Below are 18,735 nucleotides of genomic sequence, written 5' to 3'. Positions count from 1 at the left end.
AGACATCCAAGGCCACTCAGAAAAACCAAACCAATTCTACCTTTACACCTCCTTTCTCTCCTTTTGCAGCCACCCTTTCTACTTTCATTTTCTACATATGTATTACATATATGTGCTTCAGAATATTTGTCTACACTGCATGAAGATATGTCTGTTTTACCTCCCCTTCCTATGGCACCTAAGTGGTCTGACGAAGAGCTGAGTGGCCAACAGCTAGACAGGAGAGAGTAGGTGGGGACTTCCGGGCAGAGAGAGGAACTCAGATGCCAGTGAAACACAGAGGAAGTTGGGTGTACGTTATGGAGGATAGGTAACTAGCCCCATGGCAAAACATAAATTAATAGAAACAGGTTAATTTAAGTTATAAGAGCTAGTTGGGAACAAGCCTAAGCTAAAGGCCAAGCTTTAATAAGAATTCTCCATGTTATTATTGGGGAGATGGCTGTCCTAAAAGAAAGTCCAACAACATACATGTAGGTAAACCTAGATTACACAGATGAGAGAAAACATGTGATACTGGTCTTTCCTATGCTAGCTGATTCTGCTCAATATCTGTCTGATGTCAGAAGAGGTTCATCTGTGGGAAAAGATGAGTGAAGTGGGAATGTACACAGGGAAGGCTACAAACCCACTTATTTCCACGTGATAAAAATTAATAAACACAGCAGCAGCAAACACAGGGCTGGAGAGAGTTCAGCTATGAAGAGTGTGCACTGCTCCTATGGAGGACCCGTGTTCACGTCTCAGTACTTCAGCAGCTCACAGCCACCTGGAACTCCAGCTTCAGGGAGCCAACACCCTCTTCTGGCCTCCCCAAGCACCCGTACTCACGTGAACACACCATTCACACATATATAATGAAACTCTTGCAAAGCAGCAAGTCACCAGACCACCACTCTGCCCCCTTAAAAAACTCTCTACCGTGAAGATGGGCATGGTGGTGCAGGCTTATAACTCAGTACATGGGAGGCTGAGGCAGGAGATTGCTACAAATTAGAGGATAGCCTGGACTTCCTGGAGGCCTTACCAGGAAAAAAAAAAAAAGCACTATGGAGCTGGTCCAGCAGTTAAAGTGTATACTCCTCTTGTAGAGGACCTGAGTAGTTTGGGTTCTAGTGTCTGATGAGGGTGGCTAGTAACCACCCCTAACTACAACTCCAAGGGATGGGATGCCTTCTTCTGGATTTGGCTGGGCACCTGTACTCACACACATACAGATACATGAAATTTTTAAAGAGAACTTAAAATAAAACTTAATCCCAAACAAATCAACCAAGCAAACTCATCCATCTCTTACTGTCTTGTTGGCAGGTCCTGTTGCAGAGACAATGCCAAAGGCAGAACAAGGAGGCGCTATGGAGACAGCCACTCTTACCAGGTCTTATGTGACTGAGCTTCTCATTAGCTTCAATCCTGCTTAAAATCAAGCCTTGTCTGATTATGAGGGGTCACCACAGCACAGCGCAGAGATCTATATACGGAAAGTGGAAGGCTGTAAACACCTGCTCAAGCTGGGAAGTGTTAGGACACTGGGCCTAGCTTCAGGCCCTCGTGACTTCGATCCAGTAACAGCTTGGTATACTTGCGTGGCTGACAGAAGATTTCAGCTGTTTAAATACTTCCTTAGAGCTCTGGGACTATTTTGAATTATGGGCTTTTATCCTCACTGACTTGATAGCTTATTAACTCTACAGACACTAAAGTGCTAGGCTAGACCTTGAACAGTCTACTCTGTCTTCATAGGTGATTACCCTAATCCCCTAGTCCTGCCCCAGTATCACAATCTTATTACTGCTATACAACACTGTCATCTGATGCCAACACACCAAAATGTCATTACTATACACTCCATTCAAATTGCACCTTGGCTATTTGCTTCACCAAGAGCATACCTGGGTTACTTAAATGTTTAAATGATCACCATGGGTCATGAGGCAATTCAGCTTGCTGTGTAACCCTAATCATCTGAGTTCAAGTCACGCAGTCACATATATACGGAGGGAGAGTCAGCTCCACAGAGCGGTCCCCTCCATGTGCATGCTGGGGTACATGGTCCAACAGAAGGAACTGGACTGGTGGCACAGGCCCAGATTGTCAGCAGTTAGAAGGCTGAGGCAAGAAAGAGGACAGCAAGTTTGGATCAAAAGTCTGAAACAGCCAGTGTTATATGGTGAGATTCTGTCCTAAAAAATACCCAAACCAGTATTTTTTATTTCTACCTTTTATAGACTAATCGAACGGGAAGTAGTAGCAGGCGAATATGCAATTACTGATGCACAGTCATCATTCAAGAGGAAGACATAGGAGAACAGCAAGTTAGGGGCCACCCTGGGTCACACAGCAGAGAAAGGATGCAGATCGGAGAAGAGGATGGTCTTCTGATGAAGCGGCTGGAAATACTGAGAACTGCGGTTTTTGGGGTGAGGGGTAGGGGGGAGGACAGTGTGAGACTAGGTTGAACTTACTTTGTAACCAAGCATGACCTTGAACTTCTGACCCTCCTGCCTCTGTCTCCTTACTGTAGGGACTACAGATACATACCGCCATGCTCAATTTGTAACAGCTAGTCTTAACTGCACTCACACTGGCCAGGTACGTGCTGGGGATGGTTCTTTCTTCATCACTGGGAATGGAGTCCAAGGCTTGCAAATGCTCTACCACTGAATTGCAGCTCTCCAGTCCAAGAGCTGCAGTTCAGTGGTAGAGCCTGGCTTTTTTTTTTTTTAAGACGAAAATGCTGAGATCAGAGAGAAGGAGCAAGCCACAGCCACTCCTTTACCTCCTTAGCATCTCAGCAGACAAGAGAGGAGTTCCTGTTTCTTCCTGCTTACATCCTGTTTCCGTCCAGCTATCGCACTTCCTGTCTGTCTGTACAGACTTCTATGGTTAGCTGACCGTTAGATGGACTTGTACAAGCAAGATGCCACCACAACACTCCACTTTACAGTCTCCCATGCGCGAGTGTACTAAGACCAGCTTTCGTCGTGTCACTGTATTCCTCCAAGTCTCTCTGAGCTATTGTTTGGATGGGCTGCATAGGCTCTGCCTCACTGCAGACAAGGACCACGTCAGCGACCTTTGACATGATGCTACGGCATAATCTTGAGCTGAGTGGGAGCCAAAGGCCAACTAATTAGTGTCAAATAGAATGTGGTCATGACAAGAGTTTATTGTAACACTAGAGCAGGAAGTAGTTTAACACACTGAATGTCTCAGTAAGGGTTTATTTAGGTTGAGGTAGGGATCTAGTTATATTTTTTGTTTAAAGATAAGAATTAATTCATAAGAAAGGAATAGAATTAAAAAGAATCAGTCAGGGTTGTGGAGATGCTTCAGTCAGGAAACCACACAAGCACAAGGACCCGAGTCAGATGCCCAGGACCAGAGTAAAGGCCAGGTGTAGTAGCACAGTCTACAGTACCCAGTGCTGTGGCTGGAGACAAGTGGATTCATGTATTGGCTGCTCAGCCTACCTGATATGAGTTCCAGGTTCAGTGAGGGATGCTATCTCAAGAAATATGGTGGAGTGCTATTGAGGAATCTACCATAATCAACACCTACTCAAGCACACACCCACATAACATACAGGCACCACATACATCAAAAATTTAATCATTTGTGTCCCTACAGCTCAAAACCAGGGTTAACGTGGCAGACAAGTCAAGTTTCTATATTGAGTTACACCCTCACCCCATCAACTCTTAGAAATCAACTCATTCTTTAGACTCTAAAGGATTTTTTGAGCAAAATCCTTGGCCTGTTGTAGAAAACCTACACTACATGCCTTAGGATAAGGAGAGAGACACACACACACAGGTGTGCACAAGGCTTGGTCAGGTTGCTAAGGTGCTATGAGCAGTTAAGACAATGAGTCTGTATTCAGCTGGCAACATAAACATCTAGATCACCATTGTGTTTAAGAATAACCTACTGATTGACAGTCAGATGGCATGACAACCTTTGAATAACCCTATCATCCAAAACCTCTGCTGTTGGCTGTGTTCCCTCAATTTTGGCTGAGATACTTCTCAAAATGTTTATATCAAAGGGTATTATGAGCCATTTAACAAACACTTATTTATTTCAATGCCTCCAAGTAAGAGAGCTATGAAACTATGCACTTGTATGTGTACATACCCATATATACACGATTAAAAAATAAATGCTAAAAAAAGAATTTTGGGATTCCTTAGACTCATGTTAAAATCTGTCACTGTAGCTTGAGTTTGATATATATATTTAACAAATTCTTGAAAATTGACAGCAAATAAAGACTACAAATGGGCACACTAACATCAGACTCAGTAAGGTATTAACACAAAAATTGTTACGAAAGTATAGACAATGGTTCTCAACCTTCCTAATGCTATAACCCTTTAATACAGTTCCTCATGTTATGGTTGACCCCAACCACAAAATTATTTTTGTTGCTACTCCATAACTGTAATTATGCCGTTGTTATGAATCATAATGTGAACATTTTTGGAGAGAGAGGTTTGGCAGAGGGGTTTCAAGCCACAAGATGAGAACCATTGGTATAGAGGGGTATTTTACAAATGTCAGTCCACCAGGATATATACAATTACAAATATACAGAAAGTGAAAAGACAAACCTAGAGACTGGAAGAAAGAAAAAATGTTTGCAAGCATGTATCTAGTAAAGACATCTTCACAGTACATAAAGAGCTCGTTACATTCAACACTAGAAAGACAGAAACGGGAGAGGAACTCAGAGTAAGTATGACATGCTCAGGGCCTTGGACTTGACCCCCAGGACTGGGGGTGGGGGCACCACAAAAATCTGCACGGATAATAAAATAACACATGAAGTGATGCTGGACACAGTAAGTCACTAAGGAAATGCAAACCAGAGCCATAATGGGGAACCACTTTATACCCACAGGATAACAGAAAGATGACGATGACAGGTAATGGAAATGATGCTGTGATTCCATCTCAATCCAGAGTGGCCACCATCAACAAAAAACAGCACACAAAAGCACAATGCTGGTAAGGATACAGGAGGGAGAAGGGAAACATTATGTGCACCCAGCTGGTGGGAATGTAAATTAGTCTAAACACCATGGAAATCAGGATGCAGGTTCTTAAAAATTGAAAAATATAATTGCAGTGTGATCCCATTGTCCCATTTCTAGTTACAGACTCAAAGGAATCTAAGTTAGCACACAACAGAGATACCTCCACACCAGTGTGTGGCAATAGGCAGATAACACATTTTCTTAGAGGTTCCTTAATAAACCACCCCCCCACCACACACACAGTTTTGCCATAAAGGAAATGAAACTATAGTATTTTCAGGAAACTAGGTAAAGGTGGAATTCATCATATTAAGCATAATTAACCTAACTGAGAAAGTCAAAAATCACATTTCCTTTTACATGCCAAGTCTAGAATGAGCCATAACAACATAAAGAAGAAAAACACAGAAGCAGAAAGGACTATTTGGGAAGAAGAATGGAGGCAAAAGGAGGGGGAGTAAGAGAGTAATGTACTTATATGTGACTAAAGGGAAAATACTGATTTACAGGTATGGAAATCACATAGTAGAAGTCTGATATGTAATTAATAATGCTAGTAAAAATGAAGAAGACCCTAAAAAGTGAGCGGTTGGTGAGAATGTAAAGTAATTCATACAGTGCTGGTGAGAATATAAAGTGGTACAGATGCCTTGGAAAAGTGGCAATTTTTAAAATGTTAAATCAAAGAATTGCCATATTACCTAGTATTTCTACTACTGAAGAGAAATGAAAACATACATTCACATCAACACTCGTACACAAGCACTCATATCATCATTATTCATAACAGCCAAAACAGCAGCAGCCAGACAGCCAAAGAGCTACTCAGCAATACAAGGAGTGAAATACACAAACAGGCTGTGATATGTCTGCAATGAAAGCAGACAATGACAAGTGGTTACATCTAAGAAACCATGGCTGGAGTGTCCAGAGCAGCCACAACTAGAGATAGAGATTAGTAGTTACTACATATTAGTAGTTACTACAGTTGGAGAGCAGTCTGGTTTACACTGCAAATTCCAGGCCAGTCAGAGCACAGCATACTTAGTCCCTGTCTCAAAGAAATGAAATGGGCTGAAGAGATGTCTCAGACACTAAAAGCACTTGCTGCTCTTGCACAGAACCCGAGTGGTGTCTCCCATCTATTTGTAATTCTGGTTCCTGGAGCTCTGATGCCCTCTTCTCATCTCCCAGACACACAGGTAGTGCTCCAGTTTTCTCACTGTAAACCAGGAGACCTTGACACCTTTACAACAATCCTGTTACTCTCTTTAATACAATATGAAAACCTGCCCAGTCCTAAACTGGTGCAATTTTCTGGAAATATAGCAACATATAGTAGGGAGAGACAGTTCATACTCTCTGGTTGAGTACTTCACCTTATAAATGTTTATCTTTATTTCAGAGAGGGAGCACACATGACATGCATCTGGGCATGCGCCATGGTATATGTGGAGAGCAGAGGACAACTCTGCACAGCTGGTTTTCTCTTTCTCTTTACATGGTTCCATGGATCTGACTTGGATTTCCAGGCTGGTGCAAACAAGTGAGGCATGTCACTGGACATAAACGTTTATCATATTAATAAAGTTCAAACGAAGGGGAAAAATACAAAAAAGTGTAACAACTCACATGTTCAACAAAAACATAGCCTAATCAGCATGAAGAAATAATAAATTTCTAAACACTAATATGATTACAGAAAATACTTGGGATGTTGTGTGAAAAGAATCGGTATATAAAGGACCCTAGCTTTCTAAGTGTATACAACTCTGTATTTGTGTGTTGAACGAAAAGTTAATTTCCACTAATGAAAGTGGTGTGAGTTGTAACCCTAAAGATGGCTCTTTTTGTTTTAGTTTTCAAGGTTTTGTTTTTTGTTTGTTTGTTTTTTTAATGTTGATAAGTGGTATCAGTGGAGAAAAAAGATAAAATATCAGGGGTAGTAATACAAAATATTGGTAATACTGATCACACTGGTAAGGTTCTAAATTGCCCTGGCTTCTTAGAAGTGATTAAAAATTGTGTCCTGGCTGGGCAATGGTGGTGCATGCCTTTTATCCCAGCACTCAGGAGGCAGAGGTAGGCAGATCTCTGTGAGTTCAAGACCAATCTAGTCTAGAAGGTGAGTTCAAGGACATTAAGGGCGACATACAGAGACTCTGTCTCAAAGTAAATACATACACAAGTAAAAAGTGTGTCCTATTTCACTTTGCTGGAAAAACATGACACCCAAACATGACTCAGTGAAGGCAAGGGTTTATTTGGCTTGTACACCCCAATCACAGCCCATCTCGGAGGGAAGAAGGAGCTGAAGCAGAACCACAGAGGAACACACTGGCTTGTTCTCCACAGTCTCTACAGCTGTTTTCTTATATAACCCAGGACGTCCTTCTGGAGTGGCACTACCTGGAAGGCTGGACCATCCCACATCAATCATTAATCAGGAATATGCCCCCACAGACTTCCTACAGAATAATCTGATGGAGCCGTAGTTTAAGAGGTTCCTCCTTCCCAGAGGATTCTTGCCCGTGTTGACAAAACAATACCACCAACACCAAACAAAAAAGCGAACCACCCAGCAAAAGAACCTCTTAGACATCTTTGTGATTAAAACTGTATTCGGTGTGTATATTATAGTAATACATCTTTCTTCTACAATGACTGTAATAAAGGACTGCAAGTCTATGATTTTACAAAGTACTTATCAAAATCCAGATGTATTAGATAGCTCAAAATCCTTTTGCTGACATATTTATCACTCACACTACTTCAAGTTCTTAACTTAAAAACTTCCCAAGCAGTCTTTACTTTCATTTTTCTGTTCTGTGTGACTGTGTGTGCTGTGTCTTTGTGAGGGAAGCCATACACGTGCTGGTGCCCTCAGAGGCCAGGGAAGGTGCTGGATCCCTTAGATTGGTTACGTGGGAGAGCAGGGAGTGCTCTTAGCTGCTGAGCCATCTCTGCAGCCCACAGCCTTCATTTTCAGTTGTGTCAGACACACAATGATCTGAATCACACACCCACTATAGTTCCTTCAATGGCAGACTGTCTGAGAAGGGGGCATCTGTCTGGCTTCTTTATGTTTTCTTCCTAGTTATACGGCTGAGTGCTAGGATGGGTATGTAGTCCTCAGGATCCAGTCTCAGCATTCCCAAAGGCAACAGGGAGAAGACTTGGTAATGTCACCATACTCAACTCTGGTAACAGGGTGAGTGAGTTACATAAATGGTTTCTGAAGGCAAAAAAAAAAGTCTATTATTAGAATTGTAGGGATCAACCCAAGCCCATGCTTTTGCAGTAAGGAAAATGTAATTTTTGTAAGTGTGCTAGTCATGAGACAGCTCTTCTGGATAAGAGGGGGCTTTACTAGCTCCCTGAACACAGCTGTATTGTAGTGTACTCACTCCTTCTCTGTCTATCAAAGGCCCTCCACTATACTTTGATTTGGAGTTAAGAGAAAAAAACCCCTAACACTTCCTATCTATCATTCATTTTGTAGCATGTGATTTTTTTTGTATTTTGAATTGTCTATCTAAATTCTGATTCCTGTGACAGCAGAATCAGGGTCAGCTCTCCTCGTAGTCTTCCCAATAAGCTGTGCTCTGTAGTGAGTCACCACCCGCAGATCCAGTTTTAAGTTTTTACATATTTGCATTAATGTGCTAAATTCATAAGCAAAAACAAGACATGTTTAACATGACTGTTTAATAGCAGCCAACCAAAGAACCAATATTAGAATTACCCATTGGACCTCAAGTCTTCACAAAACCTATTTCTCTCCACAGAGCAATGTTTCCTTTAACTGCAACTAAATATAACCCCATGGGGAATGTCTTACCTGAAACTACCATAGACTATAAGAAGAATGGATATCAGAAATGTCGACACTTGACTGGAATCCACCAAGGAATAGGCCCTAGAGAAATAAGAGGACAAACATTAACTCACATGCATCAGGTGCTCAAGGAGCTCTCAGTCCTGTCTTTAAGAAGTGAGATGTAAGTCAGCATTACCAGCATCACTAAGATGAGCCATGTTAGCTTACCACATGGGATACACTGACAGCTTCAGTGTTGTTAGCTAACATTCCTAGGATATTAAAAGATAATGATGTAAAAACCTCACCTTCGTATGATTATAAAATACGTTTGCAACATCCACCACCAACTGAACCTATTCCAATGAGAAAACATGCTTAAACTTTTATAAGTTTACAATGAATAACCAATAATCCTTTGTTGGTTTGAGTTAATGACGAAGTAAAGACCACATTTCTCCTCGATTCCTTTCCTCATTTCCTGAGGTCTGATTATTGCCATCTGGGTGTGGTACAGAGGGTCTAAAACTAGTTACTATTTTGTACTTTATACCCGATCACCTAAGGAAACTGACACCCTTTTGATGGCTGTTTCTCTTAGGACGTGGATACATGGCATTCCTGCAATTCCACACCCTCCGTCTGCCAATACCTTAGCTCTCATGCTCAACTACTCAAAAATCTTGTTTTCAGGCAGCTCCAGGAACTCCCCACTCACACTACCTACTCCTGGGTAAACAAGTATCAGCAAAAAGAGTCTCTCTATGAAGCCCTGACTGTCCTAGAACCCACTATTGTAAGACCAGGCTGGTCTCAAACTCACAGAGATCCTCCTGCCTCTGCCTCCTGAGTGCTGGGACTAAGGGTGTGCACCACCAGGTAAAGATTCTCTTGTGTTGGAGACTGAACTCAGTACATGGCGAGCATTTGAAATCAAGTGCTCTACCATCCGAAGGCATCCCCAGCACAGGAATTACTAATTCTGGCAATATTCAATGGTCTTCTGAGAGCGAGGGGACATGAAAATAAACAGTCCCTTGGGCTCTTGATCCTTGCCTCAATGCCTTTTCTAAATGGATGAAAAGGAGTGAGCGCTCTCTCGCGTCGTGTGCTCTCCCTCCCTCCCGCTCTCCTCTTAACCTAAGTGAATGTAATTATCAGCAGAGGAGACAGATAGACACACTGCATGTGTGGGTAGCAGGCTGACCTCCTCTAAGTTGGGGGTGGTAACTGTGGGAGTGATCAGTATCAAAACAGGAACTTCAAGTTAAAAAAAAAAAAAGGTAAGACACTGTGTGTGTGTGTGTGTGTGTGTGTGTGTGTGTGTGTGTGTGTGTGTGTGTGTGTGTGTGTGTGTGTGTTACAGAGATGGGAGACACTCCACCCTTTCTGTGTGCTGACTGTATTTACTAGTGAAGAGGGAAAGGATACACAACCTCTGATCTTTAGAAGGTGGTACACACCTGCAATCCCAGCATCACTTCAGATGTGGAAGTTTGAGGACCAGGAGCCCAGGACCATCCTTGGCTACAAAGTGAAGTCTGATTGGGGTCCATAGTCAGTCTGTCTTTAGAAATTATCATCACATTTATTTATTTACTTACTTTTGTGTGTACTTGTACACACATGTATGTGAGATTCTCAGGGTTCAACTTTTCCCTTCTGGGGATCAAAACTCTGGTTGTTCCTTTATCAGCAGCCAGTGCCTTTCTTTACCTGCTGAGCTATCCAGCCAGCCTCACAATCAGTTTCTGAGCAGTAGCCACACAGATATCTATCAAGTACTTATGGGAGTATTAAAACAAACACAATTTAGTCAGAAATTCACAAGACTCAGATGGCTCCAACCTTAAGGAAATCAAACCCTGATAGCTATGACCCAATCAGAAGCTGCCAACTAATGTAATGTCTAACTGGGACTTTCTACTTTAACCAATCAAAAAAACCTTTTTTTTTTTTTGGTCTTGCTTTTGAAAACACCTATTTAAACCAGAGGTGGTGACTCACGCCTGTAATCCCAGCACTTGGGAGGGAGGCAGGAAGGCCAGAAGTTTAAAGTCATCTTTAGTTACCTAGAGAATTCAATGTCAGCTTGGGCTAGAAAATGTCTCAAAGGTATTTGTTTTTGAGAGAATGTCTATGCATCACTGGCTGCCCTGGAATTCCTCATGTAGACCTCCTGCTTACCTGAACTGTCATGAGATTAAATGAGAAGTTGGACCTAAATCTATCCTTTGATAAGTAAAGTATCCATTTTTAAATATAAAATGCTCCAAGAAAAAAAAAAGACAGACCAAAACCAAAACCATAACAACAACAAAAACTAGGGGAAACAGTTAAGTTAGAGTATAGAGAATTTTATTAGTCTTCCACTTTTGCATATATTTGAAATTTTCAATAATTTTTTTTTGCTTTGTTTTAGAGTCATGGCTGAGAAGACGACTTGGTGAGCAAAGGTATATGCAGCCAAGCCTGATAATCCGAATTCAATCCCCATGTCCCCAAGGTGGAAGGAGAGAACCTACTCTTACAAGTTGTCCTCTTACCGCTCAGATACATAGACTCACATAATAAAATTACAAAAGAAAAAGTCTATTTTTGTTATTGCTAATTCTCTCTTCTTTCTTGTTGGGGATAAACCCAGGACGCTGCACACAACAGGCAAGCACTCTGCTGAAATACACCCCACCTACTCTGGCAAAACCCAAGGCAAAGGCTGAGATGGGCAGCAATTTGATTATAATTAAAAGTATGAGGGTTGGCAAGACAGCTCAGCTGGTAAACTGGTGATGGAGCCCAAACTCAGGTCCCTTGAAAGAACAGTCTCCAATCCTGGATGTTTCCCCCACCCCCATCCCTTATGGACAAAAAGTGGAATTGCTTAAAATTCCACTCCAGCTGACAGAGCGTTAGCTCAGCACTTTAGAGAACTTGATGCTCTTCCAGAGGGTCTGGATTGGGTTCCTAGCACCCAAAGGGTGGCAGCAGGTCCAGGGGATCCCACATCTTCTGACCTCTGTGGGCAGCTGGCACACATGTGGTACACATACATACAAAACCCGCATGCACATAAAACAAAAACAAGTAAAATCATACAAATTCTGCTAGAGCAAACTATTCTGTATTAAAGACCTGAGAGCTGTACCCAGGTTGCAAAGTTGTTAGACTGTGCAAAGTTCCTAAGAGTAGAGTAGGGAAAGGAAACGCCTTTGCAATGTGACAGACCTTACCAAACTGCCTCTAGAGACAATACACCACTTTACACTCACACCAGGAATGGACTCAAGTTCCCATTTCCTCAAGCTCTGCCAAGGTCACCATGGTTGAAAACTGCTATGCTAGTATGACTTCCATTTGCACTGAATTTCTGATATAGTTGCAATTGAAAATTTGGTTGAAAATGAAGTTAGACAACTGCTTGTATGGCTTTTGTAGAAGGCATTTTGAAAAGCAATTTCAAATTGTTCTGTTCCCTGACTAGAGATATAGCAAAGAGCTCTCCTCAAAACTTGCTTTTGGATGGTGGTTTACAGCAATGACTTGGCTTTTGTATTCTTGTTTTTTTTGAACCATACTGTCATTATTTAAAAGGTAATAATGACTCAAACAGGCTGACAGAATGACAGGGGAAAGGTAAGTAGCTCTGTCAAGAAAATGGGTGGGTGTTTGGGGAATTCTAGGAAATTATGCCCAGCTACCTTACTCCACAACATCTTCCTGCCCTCCATCTCAAGACTGTCAGAGCATTTCCAGAAATGTGTTGTTATCGCAGGCCCTTGAGTCTGTTCCAAAGACTGTGAGTGTGCACTAAAGAGAGAACTATGCTGTTTTCTGAAATAAACAAATTCATATGAAATGCAACAATAAACTAAATACATACATTTAAAACATGCTAAAATCAGGCTGGTCTACTATACTTCACTCAGACAGGAAAACTTGGCCAGTGATGTTGTGATGCTTGTCAGGTGCTGAGCTAAAACATCTGAGGGTTGGCATAAAAAGCACGGATTCTCTCTAACTATATTCCACCAGGCCTTTACTTTAATGGACAAGCCAAGAAGTCCTCTAATATCCTAGAGGTTGCTGTGTGTCCTAAGAACATCAGAACCATGCTGAACTTCAGTAACTCGGGCAGTTAAAATCTATCTCAGGCTGCTTTTACCAGTGAGTGTGTGTAATGACACTAAAAAGGTCTGCCAAGCCCAGACACAGAGAGCACACTACTGAATCACGTGTCTCAAGCATCCGTCTTGCTGCAGTACAATGAAAGCATTCTTGTCCATCAACAAACCCAGTCCTTTCCTTCCTATTCCAACTCTGAAGACCATTTACACTCCTAAAACTGAGGACTCCTAAGTTAAGCTTTTATTTGGGCAAGTTGTGGTTTATGGTATTTACTATATTAGAAATTGAGTAACTTGATTCTACAAACCTGTAAGTAGAATACTTGGGAGGGAGGCAGAAGTTCTGGACCAGCCTAGACTACCTGATAATATCTCAAAACAAAACAAAAAACAAGGTACTGAAAAGTTTAAAAGCATTCACTGATTAATTTACTTAAAATGAAATTACTGTATGTGAATATAAATAGCACTTTAAAGGGAAAATATTTTCTGAAAAACACAGAACCAACAAGGGTCTTTTTTATATCCTTGTAAGCCCCCTGCATGTCTGACCCGGAGCAAGCTGGTTCAGTGTACTTTCACACTCCACCTACTGCACGCTGCCAGGCTTGCACTCTATGGAGAAAACTCAGGCACATACCTGCAGAAGAGGGGTGTTTAAACAGCTTTTTCAAATAATGGGGGCAGGGCAGTTTTCTGGGATGTGCATGGGGTAATTTGTTGGTTTGTTTTTTTTTTTTAAGACAGGGTCTCACTACCCACTTTAGGCTAGCCTTGAAATCACAGTCTTCCTGTTTTGGCCTCTGAGATTGCAGGCATGAGCCACCACACCTGACTAGAGTAATTTTCTTAGAGGTGAGATCTGAAATCCTGTCTATAGAATAACCACAATAAGAATAGATTACATCTGAACTGGATGGCCTATTTTGTACTCTGGGTGATCTTTTTATCCATGGAAGGTTTTGTAACATGATACTACATTAAATTCATATAGTTCTTCTGAGAGTAGTTCAGTTTTCCTTACACAATATTTGGAAATTCCTATCTGTTAATGCCATTCCTGAAGCTCATGGCAGTAATTACCCGCCCCCCCCAATCTCTAACTTCTATCTGAAAGAAATTTTACCATTAGCCAGGCTTATTTTGCTTTGAATAACTGACATGTAAGTTTGACTAGCTTTAGTCTGTTTACCACACTCTTACAAGTAAAATTGGTATCCTTCCCCAAAAGAACAGCAGGTGTCTACCCCAGCTAGTGTGTCACACAGCTGCACAGGTACTTTGCTAGAGATGAGTGATGACACCCTATTACATGCACAGATGCTTGTGGGAACTACCCACTTTCTCATTAAAATGTGTATGCAAGGATTGAAACTTAAGGAATCTTTATCACTTCATCAAGAATATTCTATGGTGAAATTGGCCCTAAAAACAAAAGTTGCACGCCCACTGAACAACACCATGATTAGTAGTAAAGTGAGGTGCCCCTGGGTTCATAAGATCACAGTGGAATTTTTAGGTGCCATAGGGTTCACTTGACCACAGTGGAGCTTTTTAGGGGCCACTGGGTTGTGAACCACAGTGGGGCTTTTCTGATGAGTAGGTGACTTCAAACAATACAGGCTATTGACACTTTACATTTCTTAGTACATTTCTTCATTGTGTGTGTGTGCATGCATATGTGTAGGAGGACATTGCTACAGTGTGGTATGAAGGTTCAATGCATACCCACAAAGCACAGATATACAAGTGAGCAAAACACTCAGATACATTACAAGTCTAAACATAAACTTTAATGATTAAAAAAAGGTTGTTGGGCCAGGCGTTGGTGGCGAACACCTTTAATCCTAGCTCTCAGGAGGCAGAGGCAGGTGGATCTCTGTGACTTTGAGGCCAGCCTGGTCTACAGCTATAGAGAGATCTCCAAGGCAGGTTCCAAAGCCACAGAGAAACCCTGTCTTGAAAAACCAAGAAGAAAAAAAAAGGTTGTTGGGCATAACAGTAAGCACCTTTAGCTGGTGAGCCATCTTTCAGCTCAAACATTTTCTTGTTGTTGTTTTGATTTTTTAGACAGGGTTTCTCTGTGTAGACCTCGTTATCCTGGAACTCACTTTGTAGACCAGGCTTGCATCGAACTTAAAGACCTGCCTGCCTCTGCTTCCTGAGTGGGATGGCCTGGCTAGCCCACCATTTTGACTTAAACAATTTGTCTAACATTATAATGCCCATAATAATTATTTTCCACATTTCCCCTTTTTTGGGGGGGGTTATCCCAATATGAACCATGCCATCTAGTGACACGTTGGTCAAAAACCAAAGCTCAAGTCAGTGCAAGCACAGTCTGTGATGTCTGCACAATGACACACTTCTCAGAACAATTACACAAAGTGTCTGTATTCTAAGTTTGACAGAATCAGTGCCTTATCACATAAAATTTAACAAATCAATCATTTATGTGCCAAGTACGAAGAGTGAGTGCACTCAGGAGGGTCCTGATCTTGTAAGGACACATGATACAAAGCAGTAGAATGAAGTTTAGCAGGGAGGAAAGTGCTATGGGAAGGGATGAGATGGGATGGGGATGGGGGATGGGATGGGTTACCACATTTCAGGAAATCAGCAGACTACAGGCAATTGTTACATTCCAACAAAGACAAGTCCAATCGCTTATGTACTGTCAAGGCTGCCACTTCAGCACTTCAGACACTGAATATTTGTGACAGACACCATATGGTTCACAAAGCTCCAAATATTTACTATTTGAACATTTACAGAAAACGTCTGCAGACACTGCTATGTCCTCTTGTTTTCTCAACAAGGACACCTGGCTAAGACAGCCAGTAAGTTAAAGAACAACCTACCCCTTTCTCCCCCTGAATTAATTTTTACAGTAAGTACAATCTGTTAGCATCCTAGAGTCAGAACATAAAAGGACTGTGTGTGTGTGTGTGTGTGTGTGTGTGTGTGTGTGTGTGTGTAGAGAGAGAGAGAGAGAGAGAGAGAGAGAGAGAGAGAGAGAGAGAGAGAGAGAGAGAGAGAGAGAAAGAGAGAGAGAAGGGGGGAGAGCGCTAGCAGCATCTCCCCCCTAGAGTCGGGCGGGAGAGGGAGGGAGGGAGGGAGGGAGGGAGGGAGGGAGGGAGGGAGGGAGGGAGGGGAGAGAGAGAGAGAGAGCGCGCACAAGCACGCTAGCAGCATCCTAGAGTCAGAATATAAGAGTGTTGCCAAGTTTCAAAATATCACCACCATCCCTTTCTAAGTATCAAACAATTATCATTTTTATATTATTTTTATATCTTACATTAGCAAGAAGGGCTATCAAACCTTTCTCAGAAGGAATATACACAAAGTACACTATATGTTAACAGTTGCATTTACAAGACTAACATGGCGAAAAAAGATTACTTCCATCAATCATACCAATGACTGAGCAAATTCAGATTTAAAAAAGTGTAGTTTCCAAGGCAACAGAGATGAACTAGAGTTGATTTATACAAGTTCTTTATCGGCAGCCTACAGAAGGTAAGAATGAATCTGCTGAGCAGAAGACCATACATGAAGGTCCTTGTTACAACTCCAACTCTTCTCTGTGATGACCCTCGGCTTCCTCAGGTTACAGGTGCAAAGCCATGTGAATCTCAATTGTGATGTGAGACTATATCCAGAAACACCTAAACATTGTCCTACACCGACTACAACAGACATATGGTAAACAAAAGTTTGAGAGATTGATTTCCACAGACAAGTAAATGCAAACTGGAAGAACATGGCTTACACATTACACCATTCAAATGATTTACTTACAGGAGTAAAAAAAAAAAAAAAAGCAGCTTTTGCGCCTTTATTCAAGACTGCTTTAGAACTTGACCAGAAAAAAAAAATCTTAAAAACCTGCAGAAATTTATATTAGTCAGGGTTCTCTAGAGGAATCTATAACACACACATAAAAGGGGATTTATAAGAATGGCTTATAGGCTGTGACCCAGCTAGTTCAACAATGCCTGCCCGTCCATCAATGGAAAATCCAAGAATCCAGAAGTTGTTCAGTTCGCGAGGCTAGATGTCTCAACGGGTCTTTAGTACATGAATCCTCACGAAGTGGGCTCTAATGCCAATGAATGAATGGACAAGCAGGCAAAGAGGGCAAGCTTCCTTCTTCCATGCCGTTATACAGGCCAGACGGCATCTCCCAGAGTAAAGATGGGCCCTCCCACTTCACATGACTAATTAAAGAGACAAAAATCCCCCTCTCCAGATATTGACAACCAAAAATAGACATCATATATCATGACTGAAACTACTCCTGAGTGTCTCAAACCCTCTCATAAAAAATAATATAAGCTGGGTATGTATGTTCCCAAAGAAATGAGAGCAGGAGCTCAGATATACAAATTTTCATAATGCACAGAACATCAATGGCAGAAGCCACCCACTGATGTGAGTGGATGAGCATGTGTGCTACTTACTTGAACTTAGGAAGGAGATCTGATCATGCTATATAACGTTCATGGATTTTGAAAACACGATGCTGAGTGACATAACCATGTGCAAAATAAGATTGATTTCACTCATATAAAGGATCTAATATAGATCAAATTCATAGAAATAGGAAGGCGAGCAGTTAGGATGGCTGGAGCAAAGGAGGTCAGGGAGTCACTGTTTGATGCGTGCAGTTCTGGGGGAGGATGAAAAAACTTGTGGATATGGGTAACTGCGATACCTATGGCTAACAGCCACACCACACATAACTGAAAGGACTAGTGCCGCTGAATTATACTGATCAATAGCTAATATGGCAGGGTTGAAGTTTTGGCTCTGTATATTTATCACAATTTAAAATGAAGGGAGTTTTAAAAATAATTTCTCTTATATATAACCAGTGGCATAATTGGCTTTTACTATTAAGACTTGTTTGTTTGTTGTTTTCCCTGAGACAGGGTTTCTTTGTGTAGTCCTGGCTGTCCTGGAACTCACTTTGTAGATCAGGCTGGACTTGAACTCAGAGATCCACCTGTCTCTGCCTTCTGAGTGCTAGGATCAAAGGTATGTGTCATCACTTAGATGCTTCTGTCCAGTCTGGCCCCACAGCCATTCAGTACCAAATAAACACACAGAGGCTTATGTTAATTAGAAACTGGCCTGTTACTCAGTCTTATTACTAACTAGCTCTTATGACTTAAATTCACCCATGATTCTTATCTATGTTTAGCCATGTAGCTTGGTACCTCTTCTCAGTAAGGCATTCTCATCTTGCTGCCTCTGCTTCTGGCTGGTGACTGCCTTTCTTCTTCCCCAAATTCCCCTCATCTGATCGCCCTGTATATTCTCCCTGCCTGGCTACTGGTCAATCAGTATTTTATTAAACCAATTCCAGTGACAAATCTTTACAGTAAGAGCACTGTCCCACAGCACCACCACCATAAGTCTTACTAAAAGAATGGTCTGTGCCATTCAGTGACTTTAGAAACAAAGTCTAATTTGTTTAGGAACATCCATTCAGTTCCAAAATCCAGACTGTAAGAAGACACTAAATTATCTCTGGTGCTCACCCCTCCTGGTGACAAATCTAGCCCTGCACAAGGCAGAAAGAGGCGAGTCATTAAAGTCCTCAAACTTTTACTGCTTATCTGTTCTTTATCAAGATAATTAGAAAGCTGAAAAGGAACATGTCTCATGACCAGTTTTAGATACTGTTCTGCTGTGAAGATACACCATGACCAAGACAACGTAAAGAAGAAAACAAGTAATTGGGGCT

The 18,735-nt window shown here is 41.6% G+C and overlaps 1 protein-coding gene across 1 annotated transcript in view; it reads right to left on the bottom strand.

Annotated features, from left to right (window-relative positions):
* The window catches only part of Sppl3 (signal peptide peptidase like 3), an 83,985-nt gene that overhangs the window by 26,575 nt on the left and 38,675 nt on the right, over positions 1–18,735 (bottom strand). Inside the window, exon 2 of the mRNA XM_005078962.3 lies at positions 8,881–8,958. Within this exon, the coding sequence (XP_005079019.2) occupies positions 8,881–8,958 (78 nt within the window). The remainder of the gene's footprint in view (positions 1–8,880; positions 8,959–18,735) is intronic.

The sequence above is a fragment of the Mesocricetus auratus genome, unplaced genomic scaffold (genome assembly GCF_017639785.1).
Source record: "Mesocricetus auratus isolate SY011 unplaced genomic scaffold, BCM_Maur_2.0 Super-Scaffold_100025, whole genome shotgun sequence".
Lineage (NCBI taxonomy): Eukaryota > Metazoa > Chordata > Mammalia > Rodentia > Cricetidae > Mesocricetus > Mesocricetus auratus.
The sequence above is the reverse complement of the archived record's forward strand: the minus strand, read 5'-3'. Positions and strand labels throughout refer to the sequence as shown.